The 27983-nt window shown below is 68.8% G+C and overlaps 7 protein-coding genes across 7 annotated transcripts; 3 read left to right on the forward strand and 4 right to left on the reverse strand.

Moving 5' to 3' along the window:
- Window positions 1–28: 28 nt before the first annotated feature.
- On the forward strand, window positions 29–1998 carry CHLNCDRAFT_136359 (hypothetical protein; the record flags this gene model as incomplete). The annotated part of the gene is made up of 5 exons (XM_005845685.1): window positions 29–204; window positions 377–588; window positions 739–1427; window positions 1629–1756; window positions 1938–1998. The coding sequence occupies 5 exons, from the start codon at window positions 29–31 to the stop codon at window positions 1996–1998; spliced, it is 1266 nt and encodes a 421-aa protein (XP_005845747.1).
- A 729-nt stretch (window positions 1999–2727) lies between these two features.
- Window positions 2728–7303, reverse strand: CHLNCDRAFT_136360 (hypothetical protein; the record flags this gene model as incomplete). Its single annotated transcript, XM_005845793.1, has 9 exons — window positions 2728–3326; window positions 3608–3731; window positions 4047–4137; window positions 4348–4449; window positions 4612–4779; window positions 5034–5138; window positions 5428–5537; window positions 5932–6280; window positions 6555–7303. The coding sequence occupies 9 exons, from the start codon at window positions 7301–7303 to the stop codon at window positions 2728–2730; spliced, it is 2397 nt and encodes a 798-aa protein (XP_005845855.1).
- Window positions 7304–9798: 2495 nt separating this feature from the next.
- On the reverse strand, window positions 9799–11126 carry CHLNCDRAFT_136362 (hypothetical protein; the record flags this gene model as incomplete). Its single annotated transcript, XM_005845794.1, has 2 exons — window positions 9799–10779; window positions 10929–11126. 2 exons carry the CDS (start codon window positions 11124–11126, stop codon window positions 9799–9801), a joined length of 1179 nt encoding a protein of 392 aa, XP_005845856.1.
- Window positions 11127–11223: 97 nt separating this feature from the next.
- On the reverse strand, window positions 11224–16569 carry CHLNCDRAFT_136363 (expressed protein; the record flags this gene model as incomplete). Its single annotated transcript, XM_005845795.1, has 19 exons — window positions 11224–11289; window positions 11493–11571; window positions 11748–11828; window positions 11969–12080; window positions 12294–12408; window positions 12552–12608; window positions 12795–12898; window positions 13019–13127; window positions 13475–13544; window positions 13688–13791; window positions 14047–14166; window positions 14323–14388; window positions 14553–14691; window positions 14805–14949; window positions 15174–15239; window positions 15433–15503; window positions 15709–15841; window positions 16115–16377; window positions 16565–16569. The coding sequence occupies 19 exons, from the start codon at window positions 16567–16569 to the stop codon at window positions 11224–11226; spliced, it is 1905 nt and encodes a 634-aa protein (XP_005845857.1).
- A 785-nt stretch (window positions 16570–17354) lies between these two features.
- Window positions 17355–21827, reverse strand: CHLNCDRAFT_25481 (hypothetical protein; the record flags this gene model as incomplete). Its single annotated transcript, XM_005845796.1, has 14 exons — window positions 17355–17492; window positions 17751–17866; window positions 18086–18170; window positions 18376–18461; window positions 18692–18773; window positions 18968–19103; window positions 19266–19388; window positions 19591–19682; window positions 19945–20043; window positions 20245–20361; window positions 20556–20677; window positions 20889–21006; window positions 21369–21491; window positions 21684–21827. 14 exons carry the CDS (start codon window positions 21825–21827, stop codon window positions 17355–17357), a joined length of 1581 nt encoding a protein of 526 aa, XP_005845858.1.
- Window positions 21828–23224: 1397 nt separating this feature from the next.
- On the forward strand, window positions 23225–23757 carry CHLNCDRAFT_136365 (hypothetical protein; the record flags this gene model as incomplete). Its single annotated transcript, XM_005845686.1, has 3 exons — window positions 23225–23229; window positions 23376–23502; window positions 23680–23757. 3 exons carry the CDS (start codon window positions 23225–23227, stop codon window positions 23755–23757), a joined length of 210 nt encoding a protein of 69 aa, XP_005845748.1.
- A 286-nt stretch (window positions 23758–24043) lies between these two features.
- CHLNCDRAFT_136366 (hypothetical protein) lies at window positions 24044–27142 on the forward strand (the record flags this gene model as incomplete). Its single annotated transcript, XM_005845687.1, has 6 exons — window positions 24044–24204; window positions 24355–24562; window positions 24781–24935; window positions 25160–25294; window positions 25468–25640; window positions 25926–27142. 6 exons carry the CDS (start codon window positions 24044–24046, stop codon window positions 27140–27142), a joined length of 2049 nt encoding a protein of 682 aa, XP_005845749.1.
- Between the last annotated feature and the right edge of the window lie 841 nt (window positions 27143–27983).

Genomic DNA, 27983 nt, shown 5'->3' on the forward strand with positions numbered 1-27983 from the left:
TCGCGCAGCCGTCTCTGGGCGGGCGATCATGGACATGGGCACGTTGGACCCGGTGTGGTTCAACTACACCAACGAGCCCAACACTTTCTACCTGGGCCCCTCCCTGCTGGGCACCAGTGCCGCCGACTCCGACACCGCCTGCGCCCACCGCTGCAACGACGATGCGGCGTGCACGTGGTGGGCCTTCTGCCCCGTGCTGGAGGGGTGAGCGGCGCCCGCAAGCCTTCACGCCACCACAGCAGCAGCAGCACCCCTGCTGCTGCCCTGCCCCGGCATCCTGCGCTTGCCATGGCGCGGCCGTGCGCAGCACAGTTAGCCACCCCTGCGGCAGCCAACCCGCGGCTCACCCGTGGCGATTTATGCCCTTTCCCTGCAGGTGCGACATCCTCACCTACTGCAATACCACCGACGATGCCGCCTCCCAGCTGCTGCCCGGCGGAACGTGCCTGCTGTCGGGCGAGAGCCGGTCGGACCGTACCGCCACCAACTTCATGAGCCAGGGCGGTACTGCCTGGTCCAGCGGCTACTACCAGCCCACAAACACCCCCTCCTCCGACGGAACCGTCACCCAGTTCTCCTCGCTGGCAGGTGCGCGTTGCAGCCGCAGCGCCGGCGCCGCCGCTGATGGCGCGGCGCCGCAGGCAGCGAGCCCGTCCCGCAGCCCCAGGCCCAGCAGCACTGCACCAGTGTGCGGTCAGCCCTCTCACCCCGCTCGCCGCCTCCCATCTGCCGTCGCAGGCCTGGGCCGCAGGCTGGCGGCGCAGGAGGGCGAGCAGCGGCGGCGGGTGGCGCAGGAGGGCGGCGCCGCGCATTCCACAGACCCCACCCACCCCATCTGGCAGCGCTTCACCTACCTGCCAGGCGCCTACTCCCGCGGCCCCTCCATGCTGCCCGCCACCCAGGCAGACACCCCCGAGCAGTGCGCCACGGCCTGCCACGAGGCGGCGCAGTGCCGGCAGTGGGCGTGGTGCCCCCCCGGCGCCGCCGGCGGCTGCGAGGCGCTCGAGTGGTGCGATCCCGCGGCCAGCGCCGCCACCGCCCTCCTGCCCGGCGGCACCTGCCTGCTGTCGTACGACGAGGCGGCGGAGGAGGTGGGGCGGGTGGCCTACCTGCTGGTCACGGGAGAGGGCGTGGCCTGGGGCAGCGGCGCGGCGCGGGACGGCGCCGAGGCGCCCGCGGCGGCGCCGGCCTCCTGGGACCCCTCGCCGGTGCCGCTTGAGAGCCCCAGTCCCAGCCCCAGCCCCAGCCCCAGCCCCAGCCCCAGCCCGTCGCCAGAGGCCTCCCCCTCGCCCTCCCCTGAGCTCTCCCCATCCCCGGCAGCCTCCCCCGCCCCCATCAACGGCTCCGACGGCGGCTGCCCCGAGGGCACCGAAAACTGCGGCGGCTCTGCGGGCACCCTGTGCATCTTGGTGAAGGAGGACCGGATGGTGAGCTGCTGCAGCGCCGGGCATGATTGCTGATTGCTGGCGCCGCAACATTTCCCTGCTGCTCGCCGCCCAGCCGGCCTGGGCAGCAGCCCGGCGGCCATTGTCGTTGAGGCGCCCGTCCTATCACAGGATCGGACAGCCTGGGCCCCATCTGCTGCCGCCTGACCCCTCTCCCCGCTCCTTCCCCTGCCCCCGCCACAGAACTGCGGCTTCTGCGGCCACATGTGCGGGGTGGAGGAGATGTGTATGGGCGGCATGTGCATGTGCCCCGGCGGCGGCCGCAAGTGCGGCACCTCCTGCGCCAACATCCTGCTGGACTCGTTCAACTGGTGAGGAAAGCCGGCTGCAGAGCAGGCGCTGGGCCGCGCAGCAAGCCGGCCCGCCTGCAGCCCTGCCGGCTCTGGCGCAGGCGGCGGGCAGCGCTCGTGGGCCGATGGCTGAAGCACCCAGCCCGTTTGCCTGCACTCACCTATGTCCCCCTGCCGCCCTGCTCCCCGTTCCCTCTTGCAGCGGCGGCTGCGGGATCAGCTGCATGCCAGGGCAGATGTGCATGAGCGGGGTGTGCACCTGACGGCGCCGCCCAGCGGCAATGATCGATGCAGCGCCCGGCAGGCGCCGCCGCTGCCGCACCACCACCCGCCGTCAAGGCGGCCACACTCGACCCCTCCACCCCCAGAACTGAACCAATGCGGCCCCTGCACAGCCACGCCATGATATAATCGTCCACCGTACGCATGCTACGACCATCTACCAACTTCTTGAGAGCGCCTGCCATCCTCTTCTGCATCCCTTGCCCCCATCTGTCCCAATCTGTCGTGTTACCCCTCTCTCCCGCTTCCATTCCCTTTTCTACTTCCCTTCCTGTAAGTGCGATTCCATGCACACGACACACTCCTGGGCATCTGACTTGGCGCAGCGCTGCGCAACAGGCCAGGTGCTGCAGCCTGCTCCTGCACCCTGCTCCCGACTGTTGCTGTTTCGTGTTTGCGGCCAAAGTGGTGGGCAGATGGCTGTTGCAAGACAACGATGGCCCAATGTTGGGGAGCGGGTGATAGGCAGGAATCGAGTGAGAGATCGGAGTCGCACCAAGGAAGGGGGGGCAGTATGGGTCAGGAGGTTGCGGCAAGTCAGGAGCGGAGAGTTGGGCAGAGCGGGGAAACACAGCAAAAGGAGAGGGAGCAGGCCGGCGGCGGCCTGCTGCTGGTCTGTGAGGCGAGGCGAGGTGCGCAGCGGGCCTGCCGGGCAGGCGCAGATGCAGGCCGCAGGCGTGGCGCGCCAGCATGGCGGGCTGGGCGCCGCATCACTGCTTGGGCCGCATGGAGGGCTGCTGCTGCTGCTGCTGCTGCATCATGCCCGGCATGAACATGCCCTGCTGCATGCCAGGCATCATGCCGCCAGGCATGCCGCCGGGCAGCTTCTGGCCGGCGCCGGCGGCCCCTCCCGGCATCATGCCCGGCGCCATCATCATGATCGGCTGCTGCCCAGGCTGGATCAAGAACGGCACCATGCCTTGCGGCGTGGCCATGAGAGTGATGGTGGCCCCCGGCGGCAGCCCCTGGCCTCCCGGCCGCGCCAGCATGGCGCCAGGTGCCATCCCCATCATCCCCTGCTTGCCCGCCGCCGCCTGCATCATCATCTGCTGCTGCGCCAGCATGGTGGCCGGGGCCGCCGCCACCGCAGCCGCGCTGCCCGCCGCCGCGGAAGCCGCCCCCAGCGCCGCCTGCATCGCCGTCTGCTGCTGCGCCATGCCCGCCGCCGCGCCAAAGCGGTTGCCGGCCGCCGCAGCCGCCGCCGACGCCGCCGAGGGCGCCGCCGCGGCGGGCGCCGGCGGCGGCGGCGGCAGCGGCACCTTCTTCGCGAGCTCTTGCTGCAGCGCGCGCTCCGCCGCCTCGTCCGCCGCTGCAGGGCGGGCAGCGCACGGCCGGCAGGCGTCAGCAGGTGCGGCACACAGCAGGCACCCAGGGACCACAGCGCGGGACGTAGCAGGTACCTGCCCCCAGGCTGCAGCCGCACGGGTCGCCGCTGAAGCGCGGCGCCTCCCAGCTCCCACCCCCAGCCCCGCTGCGCGGCAGCACGCGCACACACACACACGCACACCTATACATGCACACACGCACACATTTACAAGCACACACCACACACACACGCAAGCACACATGCACATACACGCACACACACACCTGAGCTGGCCAGGGCGCGCCGCCGCACGAGATCACGGGCCTTGCCCTTGAGCCCCGCGGCGAAGCGCGCCAGGCTGAGCGCGTACATGCCGGGCGGCAGCCAGGGGTTGACGGGGCGCAGCACCTGCGGCAGATAGGCACAGTCCACATCTTTCAAATGGTGTAAAAGGAATTATCAAAGATCAAACTGAGCGTGCAAGCCATGCGCGGGCGTGCACAACCGCGGCGGCGACCGTCCAGCCACAGCCGCTGCTGTTGGTGGCCTCAGTGGCCCACGGTCAGCTGCGTTGCTGTCGAGGCGCGCAGGCGCGACGACATGCCTCGCGCAGCGGCGCCAGCATCGGCAGCCACGTTCGCCGGTGCACTTTGCTGCCCCGGCCGGCGCCCAGCGCAGCCAGCAGGCCCAGCGCAGGCCCAGCAGGCGCAGCAGGCGCCCCACCTGGCGCCCCGGCCCCCAGGCCACGCCCTCTGCGCTGCTGCCGCCGCCCAGGCCGCGCCACTTGGCCACGTTGCCGTCGCGGACGGGCCGCCTGCGGCAGGGCGGGGGCACGGGCGGGGGCACGGGCTCAGCGGCCGCCAGGCAGGTGTGCAGGGGCGGCTGCAGCAGGCATATGTGCAGGGGCAGCCGCCACGGCAGCCGCCGCCGACGGGCAGCCAGGCTCTCGCCAGCTCGCCGGCCCGTGCCACGCGCGGGCACACCCTGCCGTGCACACCCGCCACACACATCCTGCCACACACACCGGTAGCTGTTGCGTATGTTTTCGTCCTCGTGCTCATCATAGCTGGAGGCCAGCCCCGCCTTCTTGAGAACCTTGGCCTCCTGCGCCGCGCGCTGCTCCGCCCTGCAGCGGCGCGGGAGGGCAGGCGGCGGCGGTCGGCGGCAGCAGCAAGTAGCGGCAGCCAGGTGCCGTGCCGGCAGGTACAGCTGTTGGCGCAGGCAGCGCCGTCAAGCCCTGCAGGGCTGCCCCCGGGGCCTTGCCCCGCCCCTCCTCAGCGGTGGGGACGCCAAATCATGGCAGCAGGGGACGCCAGATGGCGGCGGGCGGGCGCAGAGCAGCGCTCGCCTGGCCTGCGCCCGCAGCGCCTCGCGCTCCGCCCGCTGCTGCGCCTTGACCGCCGCGTTGTGCTTGCGCGTGATGCTGGCGCTGCTTCGGAAGTCGGTCTTGCCTTGCCTGCACCCCGGGGCATGCACAGAGCGACCGCAGGAGGGGCAGCGTGTGTGGTCAGCCGGCGGGCATCGCAGGCATCGCAGGCAGCGCAAACGGCAGCTCGGGCGGGGGCAGGGGCATCCCGCCGCAGCCGGAAACCCTGCGCCTCTTTCTCCCAGCAAGCCAGCCCACACACGCACGAAGCAACCAAAGGAGCACCCTCCTTCCCCCTCCCCGCAGCAGGCGCAGCACCCCCCCTCCCCCCCCTCCTGCCTCACATGGCCAGCTCCACGATGCGGTCGCACTGCCCCATGAGCAGCTTGGCGTAGTTGTGCACGGTACCGCCCTGGGCGTTGTAGGTGAGCGCGTTGGTGAACATGAGGCTGCGGGGCAGTGCGTGTTGAATGAATTTAAGGTTAACTAACAAGAGCAAGAAGCAAGGTGAGGCTGTGGTGGCGAAACGGGGACGGAGGCGGGGAGGCGGGGGCGGCGGAGCTGGGCGGGCACGTGCGGCGAAACGCCGTGTCCAAGCAGTGCGTTGAGCAGCGTGTGCGGGGCGGGGCGGGCGGCGGCGGCGGGTCAGGTGGCGGCGGCGGCGGCGCTGCGCGGCGCTGCGCCGGCAAGGCGGGTGTGCGGGCCCGTGCCCGGCGCGGGCGCCAGCCCACCACCCACCGCATGTCTGCCCGCAGTCCATCCCAGGAGGCGTACTCGCCGCGCTGGGCCTTGGCCCGCATGGTGGAGAAGTCCATTGGGCGCTGGATGACGGCAAAGTAGCCGGGGGCCTGCCGGGGGTGGAAAGCAGGCGGGCGGGGTGGGAAGCAGGCACTCAGAGGTGGTGCCAGGTGGGTGGGCAGCGGCGGGGGGCGATGCGGGGTGGCGGGGAAGGGCCTCGGGAGGAGGGGGAGGGAGGGGAAGGGACCGCAGGCAGGCCGCCGCTGCAAACCGGCAGGCGGCGGCCCGGGGTGTGCAGCCACGCAGCGCCGGCGCGGCCGGCGCGGCCGCCCCAGCGCAGCCCAGAGCACCGACACCTCCGCGCAGCCCGGCCCCAGCCCATCCCTCTAAAAACACACAGGCACACAGGCACACAGGCACACAGGCACACAGGCACACAGGCACACAGGCACACAGGCACACAGGCACACAGGCACACGGGCACACAGGCACACAGGCACTCACAATGGCCTCTGTGACGGGTTCCTTGAACATGCTGTGCACATCCTTCTTTTGGCAGCGAGCCAGCAGGCGCTCAAAGTCCTCCTTGCGCGGCGCGCCGCCCGCGCCGCGCGCCGCCGCCACCTGCGGCCACGACGCGGGCCCGTCGCCAGGCGGCGTCGCCGTGCCCGCGGTGTCGGCCACGCCGCCGCCGCCGCCGGTGCGCGCGTCAGAGGGCGCGGGGCCGCCGCCAGAGGCTCCCAGGCCGGTGGAGGAGGGCGCGGCGGCGGCGTGGCTGCTGCGCAGGTGGAAAGTGCGCGGCGCCACCGGCACATCCGGATCGTAATCCTCAAAGTCGTCGATGCCCAGGTCCCTGCACAGCGCCAGGGCGGCAGCGGCGAGCGGCGGCGACGGTCGGGATGGGGCGAGGGCGACAGGCTGCGGCTGACGCAGACGGCGCGGCGAGGACAGCAGTACATTCAGCTGTCTCGCCCAAAGGAAGGGGATCAGCCGCAGGGGTGGGGTGCGAGTAGGGCATTGTGGGAGAGAGGCATTGCGAGAGAGAGGAGAGCGGGCGACGCGGCGGCGGCGGCGCAGCAGGGGCGGCGGCGCGGCCTGCGCAGGGAAGTGCTGCAGCTGGCGCCCACCTGAGCTCCTTGAGCTCGCTGCGGGAGCGCTTGGCGCGCTTGGCGCCGCCCTCTGGCGACAGGCCTGCGCCCTTGGCGGTCCTGACCTTGGCTTTCTTCACGCCGCCGCCCGCCTTCAGCCCCGGCTTGGGCTTGAGAGCCTTGGCCTTGGGCCGCCTCACGCCGCCCCCGGCCGGCGCGCCCACCGCGGACAGCGTCAAGCGCACGATGGGCAGCGTGGCGCCGCGCGCCGTGGCGCCGCCGCCGGCGGTGGCGTCGACGGCCGCGGCCGCCGCGGCGTCGCACGGCTGCTTGGCTGGCGGCTTGAACCGGATCAGCGGCTTCTTGCCCACCGGCACCCCCGCCGCCTTGCCGGTGGTCAGCTTGATCTTCTTGATGGGCCGCGCCGCCGGCGCGGCACCGGCCTCGTCCCCAGCTGCATCGGGCGCCTCGCGCTTCACCCGCGGCGGCGGCGCCGCAGGCGGCGCATCCCATTGGTGCTCCACGGGCGCTGCCGGTGCCTGCCCCGCCCCGCTGGCCACCTTGAGCTTGAACTTCATGGGCTTGGAGGGCGCCGGGGCGAGCGCCTGGCTGGCGGTGCCCGCCAGCGGATCTCCCGCTGGCTCGATCGGCCACTGCTGGCTAGGCGCCGCATACAGGTCCTGCCCGGGCTGCTGCGGCGCGCCGCCCGCGCTGGGCTGCGAGCTGGTGGGTGCGGCTCCATCCCCCGTGCCTCCTGTCTTCACCTTGAGCTTGAACTTGAACGACATATCGCCGATGCAAGGCTGTGTGCCCAAGTTTTGCGGGTGGCGAGAGGCTGGGAGCTCGGGCGGGTGGCCGGCCCGGCCCCAGGCGCACAGCAACGCGCAGGAGGGTGCAGCTGCAGGCCCGGACGCTCACCAACTGTAATAAAAAGACAGCGCGCAAAGGCAGGGGCAGGAGGCTGGTGCCTGCCGGGCGCAGCGCAGCGTGGCGGGGCCGCCACGAAAGCGGGGGGCGGCTTTGCGCATCTGAAGCGAGTGGACGAGTGCTGCAGTGGCAGACAGTCTGGCCCTTGTGCAGAAGCTTTGCTTCTTCAGGGAGGCCAGCATCCAGATCGCCCCACTCTGCTCCGCCGCCAGAGGGTGATACAGGCGCCCGCCAGCCTCCCGCACTGCTGGCTCCTGCCCTGTTATACGAACTTGCCTGCTTGTGTGGGCTTACACTCTGATTTCAGCCAGGAACATCTTACAGCAAAGACGTTGTGGCTTTGGGTAGTGTTTTGATGCCCGGCAAAATCAGAATGAACTCGGCAGTTGATGCACTTGGCGCGAGCAGGCGCCGGCGGGCTGCTGCTCCTCCCATGCACAAGAAACTCGCTGAGCGCCACATGGAACCGGCACGCCGGCTAATAGAACACAACATTTCCGTTCTTGTACACCTCATGGGCCGCCGGGTAGTCATCGTGCTTGCTCAGGCCGAGCTGGGGGGGATCGGGGGCCGTGGTTTCTGCGTAGGGGCCGTGGCCGACATACACCACAATGGAGTCGCCATCCATGTCGGCTGGCCAGGCCACCTCAAACTGCAGCAGTATTTCGCCGTTCGTGTTGAAAACCAGGGGGCTGGTCTGCAGGCTGAGGCCCCAGGGCGTCGTGAATTCCTCAGGGCTGAACCTGCGGGGAGCAGGCGAGGCGCGCAGCCCGGCGGCGGGGGGGCATGCAGTCCGTCAGGGATGTGGGGAGGGGCGCAGGTGGAGCCGCGGGCTGGCCTGAGAGCTGCAGGCGCTCGCTGCACCCTGGGAGCTCGGCGGTCGCCGGCCGGCTGGCTGGCCGCCCGCCGGCGCCAGCGCACCCGGCCAGGGTGGCAGTGAAGCCGGTGACGCCTGTGGAGGTGGGCCCAGCGATGATGGCGTTTGCGTTGTACATCCCCGACGTGCTGCGCGCCCACGCCAGCCAGCCAGAGTTGGCCGCTCTGCAGCCAGCCGGGTGTTGCAAAGCAGAAGCAACTTGAGGTTGGCAGCGCCAGGAGCAGGGCCACCACTCGCATACTGGCAGCAGCTTCCCATCTCCCCGCCCGTACACGCCCGCAGGGGAGCTCACTTGATGGCGGCCTTGATCTTGGTCGGGGTGATTGTGTAGTAAATTTTGTAAGGGAACAGAGATTGGAATGGGAACGCTGGAGAGGAAGGGATGGTCTTGTCGTAGCACTTGTCATAGGACACGCCTCCCACGGTGCATGACGCGGCGGCAGGCGGCTTGGGACGAGGGGGCGGTCTGGGGCGGGGCGGGCGCGGGCGTGGCGGCTTGGGACGGGGAGGACGTGGGCTAGGCGGCTTGGGGCGGGGCGGGGGACGTGGGCGGGGGGGCGGACGTGGGCTGCACAAAAAGAAAGCTTTGTCTGTGTTAAGGTTCCAGAACGAGGAAAGAGTATTTTTACCTTTGGAGGTACGCACTGAAAATTGCGACATACTGAGCAGACGAGCATACCTTGGTGGCCTGGGTCGAGGCGGTGGGCGGGGTGGTTTGGGGCGAGGTGGTGGGCGGGGAGGGCGAGGCCTTGGAGGTTTTGGAGAGGGCGGCGTTGCAGCCAGTCGCCGAGCCCCGCCCGCCCCCTGCGAGCAGGCCAGCGAGGCGGGTTGGCGTTACATGACAGCTGCTTAGGCGGCGCAACTGCTGCAGGTCGGAGAACCGCATACAAAAGGCACAGGCGCTGCATGAACCACACTGTAGGCAGACAGGAGATGCGCAGGCTTTGACACAGCATCGGCCCGCAAGGCCCGCGAGTTGCGCTGTGCCGCCCTGCGCCCCCCCACCAGGCCAGCAGCGCGCACAGTGCAGGTTCGCCGCTTGCGGTCCGCCCACCCACCTGGGAGCTGTGTGAAAGGGCCGGCTCCTCTTCCTGCCTGCGGAGCTCGAGCAGGCCTGTTACCACATGGGGCACAGAGGCAGCCAACAGCAGCAGCAGCGCCAGCAGCGCCTGCAGGCGCGCCATTCCGGCGATGCGTTTGTGACCGCTTCTGGCACGCCTGAGCGCCTCAATTGCTGGGCCGCGGGGACGCGCCGGGTCGGAGGGAGTGGCCTGCCTCTCCGGGCTTCCCAGCCTCAAGAGCTAACACGGATACATCTCTCAGCACAGGGAGAGCCCTCGGAGCAGCCGTTGCAGAAAGAGAAAAAGTCTAAACAGGCCCCCCCGCCTGTACCGCGGCGGCGGGGGCCACCTTCGGTTCCAAGCGAGGTGTCCAAGTTACAGGGCACAGCTGCGACGGCGTTCCCTGGGCGCCGCGCCGCTACACGCCCTCCTCCATCAGCTGCCGCAGGGCGTGGTTGGGGCGCCAGGCGGTGAAGGCCAGCGGCTCGCCCGTCAGCGGCGAGCAGCCGCTCTGCGCCAGCCACGCCTCTGCCGCGCCGCGCTCGTAGCTGTGCCCGTCCGCCAGCACAACGGGGTCGGACATCAGGCAGCCCGTGAGCGGGCACTGCAGCACCGCCCGCAGCGGCGCAGGCAGGCGGGAGGAGCGGGCTGGCTCGCGCCAGTCCTGCTCGTCGCCCGGCTGCTGCACTAGCTGCTGCTGCTGCTGCTGCTGCTGCTGCTGTTGCAGCTGTTCCTGCGCCTGGTGCTGCTCCACGACGGCATTACAGCTGGCATCGCCAGCCGCTCCTGCCGCGCCTGCGCCTGGGGCTGCAGAGGGCCTGCCACCTGTGAAGAGGCCAGGCATCAGCTGAGCCAGCAGGGACTGAACCTCATCCAGCTGGTCTTGCTCGCTGCTTGCTGCTGCTGCGTCTGCTGGGCCGGGGCCCGCTGCATGTGAGACGACTGCCTCGTCTGCCGCCCAGCCAGCTGCCGCTGCTCCTTCCCAAACCTCCGAAGCAAGGCCCTCGGCGTGCATGCCGTTTGGAGGTGCTGCTGCTGCTGCAACGGGTGTGGCTGATTCGGCGACGCGCCCCGCTGACAAGGGTTGCTTCTTCTGCTTCTTCTTCTTGCTCTTGGACGCGGCAGCAGCCTGCTCCTCCTGCTGCTGCTGCCGCTGCTGCTGCTGCCTGCGCTGCTGCTCCTCGCGCTGCCGCTGCCTCTGCGCCTCGGCAGCCTGGCGCTCGGCCTCGGCGGCGCGCCGCTCCGCCGCCGCGGCCTCCTCCTGCTCCTTCTTCTTCTGCTGCTGCTTCTGCTTCTTGGCTGCCTTCTTGGCCTGCTGCGCGGCCTGCTGCTCCGCCTGCTGCGCCTGCTCCTCCTGCTCCATGGCCAGCAGAGCATCTGCAGCGGCATCTGCCGCTCGCTGCAGCAAGGCAGGCAACCGGGCCTCAGCCATCCATCCACGGTACAGCCATCATCCGCTCCATAGCAGGCAGTCGCGCAGGCACTCGGGATGCAAGGAGGCCAGGATGCGCGGTACAATGGCACACGTCGTGCACAGCATGGTCCCACCTGCTTGTCCTCCAGAACGGCCAGTTCGTGCAGGCGCTGCCCATCAACCGCGCTCTGTGCGGCCTGCAGCTGCACCCGCAGCTGCTCCAGCTCGGCTGGCAGCTGCTGTTCATGCTTCTGCTGCTGCCGAGACGGCTGCTGTTTGCCGTCAGGGGCGCCATCCGCCAGGCTGCCTGCCCCTGCCAGGATCGCCTCCATGCAGAGCACTCGGCTTGCCGTCCTCTGGATTGGCAAGCAGCAGGCACATAACAAGTAATGGCAAGGCCACCCGCATGCGAAAGCAAGTGCACTCTGCTTAGATGATGCACTGTGGGCGCAGCGGCACGGTGCCCAACACGGGAACGCTGGGGCGCACTGCAGCCTGCAGCAGGTGCCAGCCGTGGGCCAGCCAGCTCCGCACCTGCCCCAACAGCACACAGACGAGACTGCCGACCGCCAACAGCACTGGGCCAGGTTCCTGCAGCAAGTAGCAACCCCTGGATCCTGGGCTGGGGGATGCAGAGCGCATGGGCGTGGTTGCCCGACCGAGGCTGCTACCACCACCCCAGCCCGCCCAGCGCTCACCATCACTACAGTCGGTTGGGCCTGGCTGCCCGCATCTGCTCCCTCACTTGACTGCACAGCCTGCGCTGTTGAGAAGGCTCTGCAGAGGGACGGGGGGCGAGTAACCGCCCTGGCGCTGTGCTGGGACCGAGTCGCGGGCAGGGGCAGTCGCACACCCCCTGAAAGCACATCAGGCGCCGCCGCTTCGCGATCAATCCCCAGGGGCAGCGCAGGGCAAAGTGAAGCGTATTGGCAAGGCTGGCTGGGCGCGCTCACTGGTACGCGTCCAATGCGCATGCCCCAGCCAGCTTGCAAATGCTGTTGTCCAGCAGCAGGTGGTGGCAATGAGGCTCATGCCTGCATGGGCAGGGCCAGGGGCAGCGAGCCGCACCAGCGCCACCAACATTGGACGATCGCCAGCACAGCGGATGCAGCTCATGGGCTTCCATACACGCTGCAGCACGCCTGGCACCTTGTGCGTCGGCCCGACCACTCACTCTGCCAGCGCCCGCACTGCCTGCAGCCAGTTGAGCAGGCTGGTGCTGTGCCGGATCGCGCGAGCCTCGTCCAGGCTCTGCAGCCCCGCGCGGTGCAGCAGGCCCAGGTGTGCTGCAGCAGCAGGCATGTGGCAGGCATCGGCTGGGGGCAGGGTTTGCATCGCGGCACATGCGGCGGCGCCCGCCGGAGAGCCATACTCGGCATACGCCCAGGCCGCAGCCGGTGATCCAGCCCTGCCTGGGCAAGGGAACCGCCTGCCAGGTGTGCATCCAGGGAGGGAGGCCAGCAGGCAGGCGCGGCGCGCAAGCAGCGTGGCGCGCCCACCTGCGCTGCCGGCCAGAGCGCTGCTGGCCAGAGCCGCCGAGTGGCTCGATCTGTTATCGACTGCGGCGCGGACCAGCGACAGTGCACTGCTGAGGAACGTTTGGTTTGAAGGAGCCTGAAGGGAAGTCGCAACAGGTGAAGCATTCAGGCTGGCTGGGGCTGGTAGCACAAGGGGCTGGGGAGGAGGGGAGGTGCAGGGACGAGACAAGCTGCACAGGCGGACATCCACGGTGTGCCGTCCCCGGCAGGCATGCGCACCGTGGCAAACAGAGAGTGTCTGGCGAGCAGGGCCGCGGGCTTGACCACGCCTCCCCACTGCAGCCAGGGAGAGCGCGCACACAGTGCTGCCGGTGGCAGCCAGCGGCCGCAGGAGCGCCAGGCCACCACGGTGCCCAGGTGAGGGCCCGCCAGCCACCGGCAGGCCAGCCGCGGCCGGAGTTGCTGCAAAAGTTCTGACCTCGTGGGCTGCCAGCGCTGGCCCAGCCAGGCCCGCCCACCCACCTGCACCACGCGCATCAACACGCTGATGGGCATCACGACCAGCATGAGATGCGCCATGGTCCACTCAAAGTCGGCATCCAGCCCACCGGACAAAAACGCTGCGCCTGCAGCAGGGAAAGGATTCGGCGTGTGTATGAGTGGAGAGAGCAGCCGCTGATGGCTCCATGCAGCTGGTCCAGGGCAGGGGGGGCACCGGCGCTTGCACGCAGGGCCGAGCGGCGCACCGCCAATGGTGTGTGCCTGCATCACGGAAGACAGCAGGCTGAAGCCGTTTTGAGCCAGCGCTGCAGTCCTGGTATGAAAGCTGCTGCCACTGCTGCCCCGGAGCGTGGCCTGCAGCAGCACAAACGGCAGCAGACATGCGTCACACGACGAGCATGCCAGAATTCCAGGGGGGAGATCACAACGGTGGCAGGCAGGCCGCCTTGCCTCTGGCGGCGGGCCCGCCTCCGGGGTTGCTATGCGCAGCACCACGCCGACGCCGCCACTCTCGACAAACGCCCGGCAATTGGCCTGCACCAGGTTGCCAGCCAGCCAGCGAGCTGGGCGAGAGAGCAGGCCGCGCTGGCGCTGGCGCAGGCGCGGCAAGCCGGGGCCCAGCCGGCGGCAGCTTGGGGTTGCTCGCGAGGCAGGCCACCTGCTGCAGGCGGCCGCCGATGCCAGCCGCCGGGCCCACTCACCTCATTTGCGCTCGACGTCGAGCAGCAGGCGGCCTCCAGGGTGCACAGAAAGTACTTGCATGTCGTCCACCTGCAAGGCATGCAGGCAGGGGCTGTCTGAGCCACCCCACCTACAGGCGCTCGATGCACAGGAGACCAAGCGGTGCTGCTGCAAGCCCAGCTGGGCCCAACCCCATGCGGGGGTGGTGTGCCCCGGCGCCAGCGGCAGCGCACCTCTCCGGATCTTTGTCAGTGACTAGCACCGCGACTGGAGGCAAGGTGCGCAGGGAGTCGAGGCAGAGCTTCACCCCCTTGGCGCCAAACGCCGCCTGCGCGGCCTGCAAGCACGGCAGGCACACGGCGGCGCCGTGGAGGGTGGCTGGCAGCGAGCTGGCACGCGGCCTTGGCGCAGGCAAACCAGCTGCAGCGGGCGCCTCCAGCTTCCACGCTTGCAGGCCGCAGCGCCTTGCACCACTCGCGCAGCGGCGCCCTGCTGCATGCGTGCCTCCCTCACTCCCTGGCGGCGCGGCGCTCATGAGGACCAAGCAAGGCGCCTTGCCCGCTGTGTGCACCGCCCGCTCCCGACCGCTCACCGCTCCCTGCGGGTGAGCCATAAGGGTTGCTGCCAGGTGCAGCAACTTGACACCCAGCCAGTGGTAGCTCAGCACGTGTGTGGGCAGCTGGCTCTCATCATGAGGCCGCGGGGCGCAGACCTGCGGGAGGCGGGGCCGCCACACGCCGGGCGAGTGAGGAGCCAGCTGGCGCCAGGTGGGCATGCGTGGCGCTGCCCTGCCAGGGCGGGGCGAGACGGCAGCCCAAGCAGGAACGACAGAGCAGGCACGGCGCGGCGCAGCAGGCATCCAGCACACCTGCAGGAAGGTCAGCAGCGCCTGCATGCCCCCTTGCTCCAGGAAAACTGCCGGCTGGATGTTGTGCTGCACGCACGCGGCAGCAGGGGACGGGCGCACAGCCAATCAGGGCGCAGCGGCACCCACTCAGCAGACCAGTCGGCAGCCACCTGGCGCCAGTGCTGAGCCTGCACAGGTGCCAGCCGCGGCAGGGGCGGCCCTGGCGCAGTCCCTCCCTGCCTCCATCTCACCTTGCACACCAGCCAGTGCAGCAGGCGGAGCAGGGATGTGAGAGACCTGTTTAGCTTGATCCACCAGCCAGCATCCCCCTCCAACCCATCCAGCACTTGAGAGGGCGTGAGGCCCTCCTGCGGCGACGTGCAGGTGGCGCTGCAGGGGCAGGGTTGGCAGGAGGGACCCAGCATGATGTGGCTTGGCAGGGGCGAGGAGCGGGAGCATTGCCGCCAGGGCAGCAGCTGTTCGGCAGCGGCGGCGCGACGCACTCCACCAATGTCGCAAACGCCCGAGTGAGGCCGTGGATGGCGCTGAAGCGGTCCAGGCAAGGCAGCTGCTCGGCCAGCTGCGCCTGCTCCTGCCGGCTCCGCTGATCGTCTTCCCGGACCAGAAGGAACAGCAGGGGCTCCAGCCCTGCAGACTCACAAGCGCAGCGCACACAGGCAGCCGCTCTGCCAGCCATGCTGGCATGGGAGCATAGCAGGGAGGCCTACGCGGCGCAAGCCTGTCGAGCATGCAGCTGACGAGGCGGCCTCCCATCCAGCCAGCCAGCAAGCCAGGTAGCCAGCCGGCAAGCCAGGGCAGGAGGGACAGCCATATGCCGTGCAGCAGCGGGCTCGCCAACCCGAGCTACCCACCTTCCACCAGGCCAGCACACAAAACACACGACTCGTCGTCTGGGAGCTCTCTCACCCCGCACTTGTCTGCAGCAACAGAGACGCCGCGTGGCGCCGTTGCGTTGCATTCTGTCGCATTGCACCCCAGCACCATGCGTCCGGCCCACCTGGCAGGGACACAGCCGTGCAGAGCAGCGCAGGCATATGCCAGCCATGGGATGGGGCCCGCCGTGGCGAACGAGCGGCGGGCACTGGCAGTGGCGCAACGAAGCCGGCTCACCGATCCAGCAGCAGGCCGCCATCATGGCAGGCAGCACCCAGCGCCAGCAGGCCTCCCGCATCTCCCTGTGGCTGCAGCAGGAGACACAGGGCACACATCCACAGGCAGCTCTGTCCCAGCCTGTTGACACCGCCCGCATTGCTGCTTCCGAGCCGGGGCCGGCTGGCGAGCGAAACGGCATCACTTTGGCAGCACCCGCAGCGGAAGCACCAGCGGACGGTTTCGTGGGCGCCGGCGGCATGGGCGGCGGCAGGTGTGGCCGGAGGCCGGCCCCACCTGCAGCTGATCAGGCTGGGCAGCATCGCGGAGGCTGCTCGGAAGCAGTCTGACAGCATCTGCGTGTTGAACTCCGCACAGTATTCATACTCGACGCACTTGTCCAGGGCCAAGCTCAGGCAGTGCAGCACGCCTGCAAGACAGGGAGGCAGGGCCAAGCGTGCACGCGCACGCGTGTCTGCATGCGGCGCTGACCAGCGGCAACAACCACCAGTAGAGCTCTGTGTTGACACTCTACATGTCTGTGCTGACACTCTACGTGGCACACAGGGCCAACCCCCAACCCAGTGACTGAGCACAGGTTGACGACAGGGAAGGCGGGGAGGCACACAGGCAGGCACGCCAGCGGGCAGGCAGGCAGGCGGGCAACCGGGGGGATGGGCGGTCGGCAGCTGAGCTGCCTCACCCCCTTCCTTCCAGAGGAGCGGCGGCGGCACTGGCAGCTGCTGCGTGTGGTGCTTGGCCCAGGCGACGCCGACGTAGGCAGCCACCACGACAGCCGACAGGCACAGGTCTGGAAGCTCTTCGTCGACATCATCGTCCCCGGTGCCCTCACTCCCGCTTTCCTCAGCCTCCTCCCCGTTATCTCCCACAGCATGGTGCAGCGCCAGCAGCGCTGCCAGCAGCTCTTGCAACGCCCCTGCCGGCGCGCAGCCCGCCGCCAGCCGGCTGCAGCGTCAGGGCGCCAGCAGCCGTGTGACCGCATCCAGGGCAGTCCAGGGGCAGGAAAAAGGCCGCAGGTGCGCGTGCAGCAGGCATTCATAACCCGCGCCAGCACCACTCACGCCTGCAAGCGTTCCGCTGCTATCGCAGCCAGCGGGCCGGCCCCGCCCAAGCCCAGGGACCGATCGCCCACTTCATAGCCGTCGGTCCTGAAATGGCCCGCCTCCCACAGCTGCCTGCAGCGGCCCAGAATTGCGGCGGCGGCGGCATGGCCCTCGGTTGTTGCAGGCTGCGACTCAAGGGCATCGAATGTCTCGCCCAGCCCGCTCCAGCGCTGGGCTTCCCCAGACTCAAAGTATTTAGTGAACTCTGCAGCGCAGCGTGCGACGGAACACGCAGAGCACACAACCAACCCGGGTGGGCTGTGGCCGGGACAGCAGCAGCGCCTGGTGCCAGCGGCTGGCGGCGGGAGGCGGGGAAGGTGTCCGGCGGGAGCGCCGGGTGCACGAAACGGGCACCACTCTGCCCCATAGTGCAGTTGTAAGCTCCCACAAGCCCAGCAGCAGGTTTTGGGTGATGCCTATCAGACCATCGGTCACCTGAACGCGCTTCGGCGGCTGGAAACTGATCTGCCAGCTCCTCGACGAAGCGGCAATATTCATTGAGCCCCAGGCCAGGCTCTACTGGCCCGAAGTTTGGTTTAAGCTTCATCGCCGATGGACAATCGCGCTCAGCAAGGAAATCCCTTCGCCAGCGTGTGCTTGCGCCAAGCCAGTTGAGTTGAATCGTTGAATGGGGATGACAAGGCGGCGCCGCCAGCATGGCGCTCCCGCCCCAGGCGGCTTTCCACGGCGGGGCAGGAGCATTGCACGCCCTGGCAGCACCAACAAGAAGATATAAAACAAGCAGTGCAGGGAGGGGGGCAGAAAGAGGTTCAACGCGGCAGCTGCCCGTTGGCGCCGCCATGCTCAGCTCCAGCGCGCTCACTGGCCGCCGCCGGCGTCCGCCGCCACAAACGCCTGCTCAGCCAGGTCGATGGCCCTCCCCAGCGCCGCAGACTTGTTCACCGTCTCCTCCCACTCGCTCTCCGGGACAGAGTCCGCCACCAGGCCCGCGCCCGCCTGCAGGCGAGGCACGCGAGGAAAGAAAGCAGCGAGCCGGCTCAGGCCGGGCGGTCAGGGAGGGTGCGGCATCAGCCGGGTGGCCACGCACACAACACCAGGTGCCGTCACCGCTGCCCACCGCCGCACGCACACACAGGCTAACACTCGCACACACGTGCTTCTGCCACACGCACACACCACACACACGCCTCCGCCGCACGCACGCCGGCGCCTCCACCGCACCCACAGCCACATACAAATAGCCGCAGCCCACACCTGCAGGTGCACCACCCACTCGCGCCGCGGCTTGCTGCCCCCGTAGCTGTACAGGGTGTCGTGGTGGGCGGTGGGGATGACCATGGTGCGCAGCGCCAGCGCCATGTCCATGCCGCCTGCGGTACGGCAACATCGGTACGGCAACATCGGTACGGCAACAGCTTCACGTGGTGGGGCGAGACGTGGTGGGGCGCCACACATTTTCCTCTCGGCTCGGAAAGCTTATAAACAGGAGACGAGTGGCTGCCGGGCAGCGGCCCGGGCGAGGAGGCAGGCTTCCCGCGCAGCCCGTTTGCCGCCGCCGGTTGGTTTGGCTGCCACCTCCCCTGCCCCACCTGTGAAGGACACGTGCCCGATGCCGCCGCCGTACGGCCCTCGCCGGTTCACCTCCAGCTCGTCGATGATCTGCATGGCGCGCACCTGCATGGGGAGGGGTTGAGGCAGAACGTTGTTGGGTGACAAATGGTGGTTGGTGTGGCAACGGCGGTGTGTGTGTGGGTAGTGTGGAGCAGGGGCGGGGATATGAGGAGGCACGCAGGCAGGCAGGCAGAATGGAAGGCAGCCAGTCGGCCAGACGCGGGCGCCGCCAGGCCGCCACGTGCGGAGATGGGCGGCGCGGCCGCACCTTTGGCGCGCCGCTGACGGTGCCCGCGGGCAGCGCTGCCCGCAGCGCATCCCAGGAGGTCAGGCCGGGGCTCAGGGAGCCCGTCACTGCGGCAGGAGCAGCGCACATACAGGTGGCACGTCGGTTGGAGAAGGCTAGAATGTCCACGCAGCCAAGCTTGCCTGCTGAGAGTTGTGACGCATGCTGCGCGTTGGTATTGCTGATTCTAGCCCGCCACACATGCAGGGCATGCCAGCTGTGTCGTCGGCCAGCTGTGACAGAGCGGGTGCTGGTTCAGGCATGTCACACCAAGGCGGTCCACCAAGGCGGTACGCACCCGTGGATGAGATGTGCATGACGTGGCTGTACCGCTCCACCTCCATCAGCTTCTCAACCTTGACGCTGCCCGCCTGGGATACCTGTACCACGGTACCGCGGGCGCGCGGACAGCAGGGAGGGAGGGAAGCAAGCAGGTGAGCGCATGCGGCAAGCACCCCAGGCACACCGCCCGCCCTGCTTTCCCGCCACGCAACCCCTTCCCCACCTGCCAGCCACCTTGCCCACGGCCAGGCAGCCCACCCAGCCCCCACAGGCCCCCCGCCGCCAGCCCCACCTTGCCCACATCGTTCCTGCCCAGGTCCACCAGCATCACATGCTCCGCACACTCCTTCTCATCCGCCAGCAGATCCGCCTCCAGCTCCGCATCCTGCTGGGGCGTCTTGCCGCGCCGCCGCGTGCCCGCCAGTGGCCTGCGGGGTGGATAGACAAGGCCGTGTGTGTGTGTGTGTCTGGTAAAAGACTGGAAGCAAAATGCAGAGAAGGTGGAGGTGCAGCAGGGGGCGGGGCTGTGCAGGCTGAGCAAGGGAGCGGCGAGGCAACCCTCCTGCCTGCTGCTCCTGCCAGCCACACACCTGTTGGTGACTGTGCCGTCCTCGCCCACGCGGCACAGGATCTCCGGGCTGGATGCCACCACGATGCAGCCGCGGGCCTGGAGGTAGGCCATATAAGGGGAGGGGTTGACCACGCGCAGCGACCTGCACACAAGAGGGAGAGGCGACAGGCGGCGGCGGCGGCGTTGCTGGAGTGGCGCCGTCCACACCATTACTGCCCCTCGTGCGGCGACATCTCGAGATCCGCAATGTGGAACCTTGGAGAAAAGCTGCCGCGTGAGCATGGAACAACTGGCATTCATGCGAGACGCTGCAGGCACCGATCTAATAAGATATAATAAGCCACCCGGCCCAGCCTCGCCTGTAGATCTCAAAAGGGTCTGCAAAGGTGCGCCGCTCAAAGCGCTGGCTCAGCACCAGCTGGAAGATGTCGCCCGCCTGCAGGGGGAAGAAGGGGGCGGGGGCAGGAGCGCAGTACACGCAGTTAATAGGGCGCCGGCAGCAGGCCAGGCGGGCATGCACCATCGTGCTTCAGGCCAACAACACCTGCCCCGCCCGGTGTGCCCAACAGCTCGCCGCCAGGCACGCATGACCCAAACACCACACATGTGTGTGCACACATCACCACCACCAGCAGCTACCCCAATGCACACACACACCACCGCCAGCGCGACCCACAGGCACCCCCCACAGCCCGCACCTGGATGTACTCCTTTGTCGCCTCCACCGCCCCCAGAAACTCCTCCTTGCTCATGTTGCTGGTGGCGGTGCGCGGCCGCTGGCTCAGGCTCAGCGACACCTGCAGGCCACAGGCGCAGGCGCAGGGCAGGGCGAGCGGAGCCTCGTGACCCGGGTGCCGGCAGCCGCAGGCGGCGCCGCTTGCTGCTCCGCTGGGCGCGGCGATGCAGGGCGAGGCGCTGCTGCCGGGCTGGCCGGCGGCACACACGACTCATGCGTTGCATCGCTGTGCGCAGCAGCTGCGCGACCGCTGCCTGCCCACCTTGCCGTTGAGCAGCTGCGGCGCGTTCTGGTTGGCGATCTTGGCGGCGGTGGCGGCCAGGCGGCGCTTGCCCGCCAGGTACGCCTCCTCCACGCTGCCATAGTCGCCCAGGTGGACCTGCGGCAAGGGAGGGGCGCGTGCGTGTGGACGTGAGTGGCTGTGTGCGGCAGGTGCGTGGGTGTGTGGGTGTGTGGGTGGGACAGCACGGGGCGCGCACCCATCTAAGCGCGGCATCTCTCTCTCTCTCTCACACACACACACACACACATAGCCACACTACCGCACACCCGCACCCACCCCCACCCGCTCACCCAGGAGATGACGTAGGCGAGCTTGGTGGCGTGGTCAAACACCACCACATCGTTGTACAGGGCCAGGTGGATGTCGGCCAGGCCGCGGTCGTCCTCGGGGGCCTCCTCAAACGGCAGCTTGCCTGCGGCGGGGCGGGGGCAGGTGTGCGTGTGTGTGTGTGTGTGTGCGCCGGGAGGATGGGGGCTGACGGAGGGTGGGAGGTAGATGAGCACGGCAGGTGACGGGCTAGGGGCAATCACCGTGAACACAACTCACAAGCCACTGTATGTCCATGCGCCCATCCTGCACAGCCAGCCGCCCAGCAGCCCGCCAGCCACCCGGCAGCCACTCACCCGAGTAGACGTAGCGCACGGTGTCGTACCCCGTGTACCCCACCCAGCCGCCGGTGAAGACGAAGGGGAGGCCGTCGGAGCGCACGGGGCGCCAGTGCGAGCTGAGGTCAATGGCCACCTGCAGGGGCAGGGGTGAAGGCGGGTGGCCGAGATGGTGTCAAAACAGTCTCCACATGTGTGGAGGCGAGGCTCAGGTGCGCTTGTGACCGCCCGCCCACACCCCAGCCCACTCGAAGCTCCTCCCAGCCCTTGCAATGCCAGCCGGCCAAGCGCGGCGGCAATGCCACGCGCCGGCGGCCCAGCAGCAGCCGCCCAACGCGCTGCCGCTGCCCCTTTCAACCTTCACAGCGCACCAGCCGGGCAGCCTGCCAGCTGCATGGCCCTCTGGAAAACACCACCACCGCCGCCACCGCCGCCGCCACTAGACACACAGCACACCTCATGCATGCACCCGGGCACACAACCACCAGCGCCGCACACCTGCATTGGGTCTGCCACAGTCTGGGAGTCCCGCGTGCCTCGCCGGTGGTCCATCACGTGCACCTGCTGCCCTCGCGCCACAACCTCCAGCGCGGGCGTCGCGCCCACAAAGCTGTACCGCCCCTGCACAGGCGGTACGGTGCGGCAGCGGTACGGCAGCTCAGCCAGGAGGGCGGCACAGGTGCTTGGGGCCCCAATAACAGCGCTACCTGTGCGGGGGCTGCTGCGCAGCCGGCAGCCTGCAGCGCGGCGGCCTGCAGCGCGGCGGCCTGCTGCCTGCCGCCTGCTGGGGGCCTGCAGGCTGTAGGGCCGCACCTGCTGCGAGCCGTTGGTCACCGACTCAAACAGGAAGGATGGCGCCTCGCGGTCATCCTCCTTCACCAGGCACCGGTAGGCCAGCACGGGGGTCAGCTGGTCTGCCATCACCCGCTCATACAGAGGCACCAGGTTGCCCTGCATGTCAGGCAGCCAGGCAGGCAGGCAGGCAGGCAGGCAGAAGGCGGAGGCGGTGGGCAGCTGCCAGCAGGCAAGGCGAGCTGGTGGGGCACAAAGGGCAACAGGCAGCAGAGCAAAGTCGTCCCCAGCAGGGAGCAGATGCCGGGGAGCATGGCAGAAGCAGGGGTGACCTAACCCAACATGGCTGCGCCTGGAGCTCAGGCAGCGGAGGCACATGTTGCGGCACCACGGTGTGTGGCGGGATGGCCCAACACGTGGCGGCCCCGCACCTGTGCCGCTGCTGCCTTGAAGCGCTCAAACTCCTTGTCGAATCCAAGGTCGGCTTCCAGCGCCTGCTCCACATCTGCACCACCGCATGGCACACAAGATGAGAGCAGGCCACACACAGGCAGCGTGAGGCAGCGAGCGGCGGTGGCACGCGCTAGGGCTGCAGGCGGCGGGGCGCTCCGGCCTCCTGGCAAGGCCGGCTGGCGCGGCGGCCGGCGGAAGGCTGGGCCGTGCCGCCTGCAAACGTGCCTGGTAGGGGTGGTGCGTCCCTGGCTGCTGCAGAGGCTGCCACATGCCGCTGTCGCGTGGTGGGCTGTGTCCGGCTGCAGCACGACAACTGCGAGCGGTTCTGCTGTCCCTGCTGCTGCACTGGCTGCTGCAACGCTCTGACCACCCTCTCTTGCGGTGCCAGGCCCCGCAGGGAGCCTGCGCCGCACTGCATTGAGGGAGGGCCGCTCAGACGCAGTCCGCTGCCGTCGAAATTTGTTGCGAGGATGTACAGCTCGCAATCCAATGTGCTCAAGTCCCGTTTCGCCGCCAGCTTCATGTTGCCATCTCCTGCTGGGCATATGGGCGCAGCACGGGGAGCCAAAACAACGCAATCGGTTCAATTGCAGACAGCATTGTGTCGACAACAATCCCTGCAAACACGTTAGGTGCCCAGCAGCAGAGGCAGCAGCCGGAGCACCACCATCCGAGCAGCACAGCTCCCTTGGGCACTAGAAACAGCAGCAACCAGCGGTTATGGTTTTTGCATTGGTTCGGCCGGGGGGGGCCCGCTTGGTTGCCACGCTCGGCCGCCGCTCTCTCCACCTCTGCGCCCCGGCGAGGCCTGGAGGACCTCATAGTGCTGCCGCCCAAGGAGGGAGAAAAGACGCCGACGACAGGCGCGCAAGGGTTGGGCCTGGGGCGCAGCGGCGGTCAGCGGTCGGCGGCATGGCATGGCCTGCTGCTCTCTGCAGCGTGTCTCTGCCTGCATGTGTTCCAACCAGCTTCACCTGGTGCGCTCATGTGTGCAGGGCGGGCATGGGAGGCAGCAGACTTGCGGCGGAAGAGCTGGGATGACTTGCACAAGCTCTGGTGCGACCCTGCGCCGCGCTACCGCCCTGCCTTGCTGCCCTGTGCTGCTGCCCATGTTGTTAGCGGCCGCACCAATATGCCGCTACACACAAATTGCAGCAGGCTTCGCGCTCTTTGTGGGTGCATCCCCTTCTTGCTGTGGCCGGCCCTCCGCTGCCTGTGCCCCTGACCCCACCGCTCCTCCCGCCGGCTGGCCGCCCGCAGGTTTGTTCTGCTCAAGGAGCGCACCCGGCTGCACGGCGAGAAGTCCATGTACCGGGCGGCGCAGCAGCGCATGCCAGACCCCTCGCGCCTCACGAAAGTGCGCAAGTCGATGAATCGTATCAAGCAGGTGGGAGTGCGGTATAGCTGTGCCGGTGCAGGGCAGGGCGGGCGGCTGCCTGCAGAGCGTGCTCGGTGTGTTGTGCTGTAGGGTAGGCAGCAGTCAGACTGGCGGCGGTGCCTGCAGGGCCGTGCAGCCTGTAGGGCCGTGCAGCAACCGCCCTGCTGGGGAATGCTGCTGTTGCAGGTGCTGAGCGAGCGGCTAAAGGAGCATGAGGACCCAACGATACGGATGGAGCTCAAAGCCTTCATCGACGGCATGTGAATCATGCAGAGTGCGGCCATCAGCGCTCGCCACTCCTCGCCGCACCTCACTCCCTAGCTTGCTTCCGCTCTGCTTGTCCCCGCTCCTCTGCCTGGATGCTTTCCCAGTTACTGCTATTTGTTTCATTGTAACGAACCGATGACGCATGTGCATCAAACGGTGAGCACGGAAGGCAATGGCGGCAGTGTGAACGCCCGGCTGGCATCCGCCTGGCGTGTTGCTCAGGACTCCCGATGCGGCATGGGCACTTCTTTGATGGCCTTTACAAGCTGTCTAAAGCCAAAAGATGGGGGCAGAAGGCGAGACCGAGCCGTCTGCCCCGACAATCGTCCGAGTGCAGACCGCAGCAGCGCAGGGCAGCAGGAAGAAGCGGAAGAGCGAGGCCGCTCGATCGCCCGCGGACGCGCCCGTCGCGGAAGTGAACATCCAGTATGAGGGTCTGCCGCCGTGAGCGCCGCCCGCCGCCGCCGCTCGCCGCCGCCACCACCGCAGCCGCTGCAGGCTGCTGGGCCGCATCTCGTCCGACGCGGCAAGCCAGTCAGCTGCCCATCCAGCGCGGGCCGCTTCAGGAGCGCTCCGTGCCTCGTCCCTCTGCAGCGACAGCCGCCTGAAGCTTGATGAGGCGCTGCGGGGCTGGGCGGAGTGGCACGCTGCCAAGTACCTGCCCGGCTATGTGCCGCCCGAGGTGGTCAGCGGCAGCCTGGGCTACCGCCCCGAAACCATGGAGCTGGCCTGGGAGGACAAGCCCGCGGCCCCGGGCGTGGGCCCGGCAGAAACGATGTGGTTCAACGTCAAGTATGAGCAGGTGGGCAGGCTGGGCCAGGCGGCAGGCTGGGGCAGGTGGGCGGCTGGGGTGGGCGGGAGGCTGGGGCAGGTGGGAGGCATGCTGGGTGGGCCCGGCGCTGCGCTGCCGGCCTCCTGCGCTGTCCACCTGCTGCTTCCCGTCGGCCCGCTGGGCTGCCTGCCCGGACACATCGAGCCAAGCCTCGCCTGCTGCGCTGCGCTGCGCTCGCTGCGGTACAGGCGGGCGGCGTGCCGCGGTACGACCGCCACACCGACAACCAGCTGGCTTACTCCAACAAGAAGCGGCCCTCAGACACGCTGCTGGCGGCAGAGGAGGCGGCCGCGGGCGCCGGCGGCGCGGGCAAGCCCGTCAAGCGCCTGCGCAGCAGCAACAGGTGCGGTTCAGCAGAAGCGGCAAAGTGGCTGTGCTGGGCGGCTGTGTTGGAGGACTGGGCTGTGGCTGGGGAGTGGCATGCGTGCAGCCCTCCGGTTGCCTGGCACGCTCTCGACCCATGGTGCCCGGTTTGCAGCCTTGCCTCCCATGCCATCAACCCAGCACCCTCTCAACCCGCCACCTACAACCGCCGCCGCTGCCAACTCCCTGTTGTCTGCACCGCAGGTGCTTCAACTGCGGCAGCTACGGCCACACGATGCGGGAGTGCTGGAGGGAGCACAACCGGGAGCTGGTGGAGGAGAGCAAGAGGCACGTGGGGCTGAGCTGGCGCCACGCTGAGCTGGCGCCACGCTGCGGCATGTGCTGAGCTGGCGCTGCGCCGGTCGCCCGCCTCTGGCGGCAGCTCGGCAGGCTGCCGCTGCATCTGCGGGTGCCTCTGCCTCTGATTGCTCGGCCTGGGCCGGGGCCGGGGTGTTGGCCTCTCAGGCGACAGATGTGTGCCGCCATCGGCACCGGGTGCCACGGGCCTGCAGGGAGCATGCGGAGGCGCGGGGCCCCGCCTACCGCTCCGCGCCCAAGCGCTACTACCTGGAAGGGGCGGCGGAAGGTGGCGACGGGCGCCGCGGGCTGGAGCAGGTGGAAGGGGAGTTTGCCGGGCTGGCGCCGGGGGTGCTGAGTGAGGACCTGCGTCAGGCGCTGGGCATTGGTGAGCGGGTCTGGAGTGGTGGTGGCGGTGGTGGTCGTGGTTGTTGTTGTTGTTGTTGTTGTGGTGGTGGTGGGTGGTGGCGGCGGCGGTGGTGGTGTTAGCGGCGGTGGTGGTGGTGGAGTGAGGTACGGTGGTGGTGGTATGATGCTGGTAGTGGTGGGGTGTGGATGTGTTTGCTCGAGAGTGCCGCGCCACGGCCCTGCGCCGTGGCAGCAGCCGGCTGCGACGCGCAGTAAACCGCCCTCTCTGCCTGCCTGCCTGCCGCGCCTTTGTGCCCTGCCGCAGGCCCCACGGCTCCTCCGCCCTGGCTGCAGCGCATGCGGGAGATGGGCCTGCCGCCGGGCTACATGGCTCCCGTGCCAGCAGAGGCGGACCCACCTCTGGCGGCAACAGGCAACGGCAGCAGCCGGCCGGCAGCAGCGGCGGCGCCTGCTGCGGATCAGCCCCTGGAGGATTTCATTGCTCTGGAGGCCAGCCCGCCGCCGGAAGCTGGCGAAGAGGCAGGTGCCACGCCAGTGAAGCTGGAGTGCCGGGTGCTGTTCCCAGGGGTCAATGCCCCTGCCCCAGAGGGCGCAGACGCGGCCGCCTGGGCGCCGCCGCCGCCCCAGCGCCAGCCCTCGCTGCCGCCGGGCTTCGGCGAGGCCACGCCGGCCTCGTACGGCACGCCGGCGGCGGAGCGGTGGCAGCAGCGGCAGCCTGGTTCGGCAGAATGGGGCGGCAGCGGCGGCGGCAGCGGCGGCGGGCGCTGGCAGCCGATGCGCGGCCTGCACCCGCCCCGCCACGCTGCCTCAGAAGGCAGCCTGGCAGCAGTCAGGGCCGAACCGGCCACCAGCCAGCAGCAGCAGGTCACGCCGCCACGGCCCGCGGGCCCAGCTTACGGCGCCTCGGCGCCAGATGCGTACCAGGCGGCGCAGCCGCAGCAGCCGGCAGCCCAGCTGCTGCCGCCTGGGTTCGGTCAGCAGTACCATGCTCAGCAGCTGTATCAGCAGTACCAGCAACAGTACCAGCAGGCGCAGCAGCAACAGCTGCAGATGCTGCATCATCTGCAGCAGCAGCCTGCTGAGGCGGTCTACAGCATCAGCCGCTCCGACCCCGGCCACCTCCTCGTCTTCGACCAGCGAGGCGCCGGCATGCCCAGCCACAACCCCGCATACCACCAGCAGCAGCCCCACCAGCAGCAAGTGGCGCCGCCACAGCAGCAGCAGTACTGGGCGCTGCCTCAGGCACACCAGCAGCAGCAGGAGTATCAGCGGCCGGCGGAGCTGCCGTACCAGCAGCAGCAGTACCAGCAGCCGGCGGCGCTGCCGTACCAGCAGCAGCAGTACCAGCACCAGGGAGCCAGCCCCTACGATCAGCAGCAGCAGCAGCAGCAGCAGGCGTATGGTGCGATGCAGCAGCATGCAGAGCAGCCGGGCGGAGGCGGCGGTGGTGAAGGATCCGGCCGTGCCTACCAGCAGCAGCAGCAGCAGCAGCAGATGTGGCTGAGCAACGGCAGGTTCTAGCGGGCGCCACGCGCACATCTCAGCTCACATTCTTGGTTGCTGCTGCTGCCTCATTTTAATGGCAAGTGAGCATCATCATCATGGCAAGTGAGCATGAAAGCATTGACAAAAGGGTAACCATTGAAAGGGTAACCATTGAAAGGGTAACGATTGAAGGTGTTACCATTGAAATGTACCCATTGAAAGTGTAAGCATTGCACAGTTGAAGAGATGCTACAGGACATGCATTGCTAGACCACGTGTCGTTGCAAGAGATCAGTGGTCCAGTGAAGCGCGGGGAGAGCTGCCTTCCACGAGCAGCGCATCCTCGGGTCCGCCCAGCATCCACAGCCAGTTGGGCGGCTGGATCTGTACTGCCTTGGCGATCGGGCGCCGCGCCACCAGCATGTTAGGAATGTGCACTATTGACGCACACTCGGGGGGCACCCAGGTGCACGCGGCGCGCTTGTCGCAGGCCGCCCCCAGCCTGCCGCTGGACGAGCCGTCTGCGACGGCGGTTTTGCCGGTGCAGATGGTGGTGAGGTGAACGTTCACCGGGGCCACCCGGCCGGGGTGCACCAGCACCTTGGGAGAGCGAGCCAGCATGCCGACGTAGCGGTACTTGGGCAGCGGGTTGGGCCCTCTGGTGTTGGCCCACCAGGCGGGCTCGTAAGGGAACGATTCGGGCTGCATGTCGCTGAGCGGGAAGATGTTGCGCCGGTCGAGCGCCAGGCACTCTTGGCGCATGCCCGGGGCGGCCATGCAGCCGCCGGGGGCCAGCATGGACGGCAGCGTGTCCCCTGGCACCGCCGGCACGATCAGCTCATCCACGTCCGCCACCAGCACCCGCACGTTGCGCCCC

This window comes from Chlorella variabilis (assembly GCF_000147415.1).
Source record: "Chlorella variabilis unplaced genomic scaffold CHLNCscaffold_16, whole genome shotgun sequence".
NCBI lineage: Eukaryota > Viridiplantae > Chlorophyta > Trebouxiophyceae > Chlorellales > Chlorellaceae > Chlorella > Chlorella variabilis.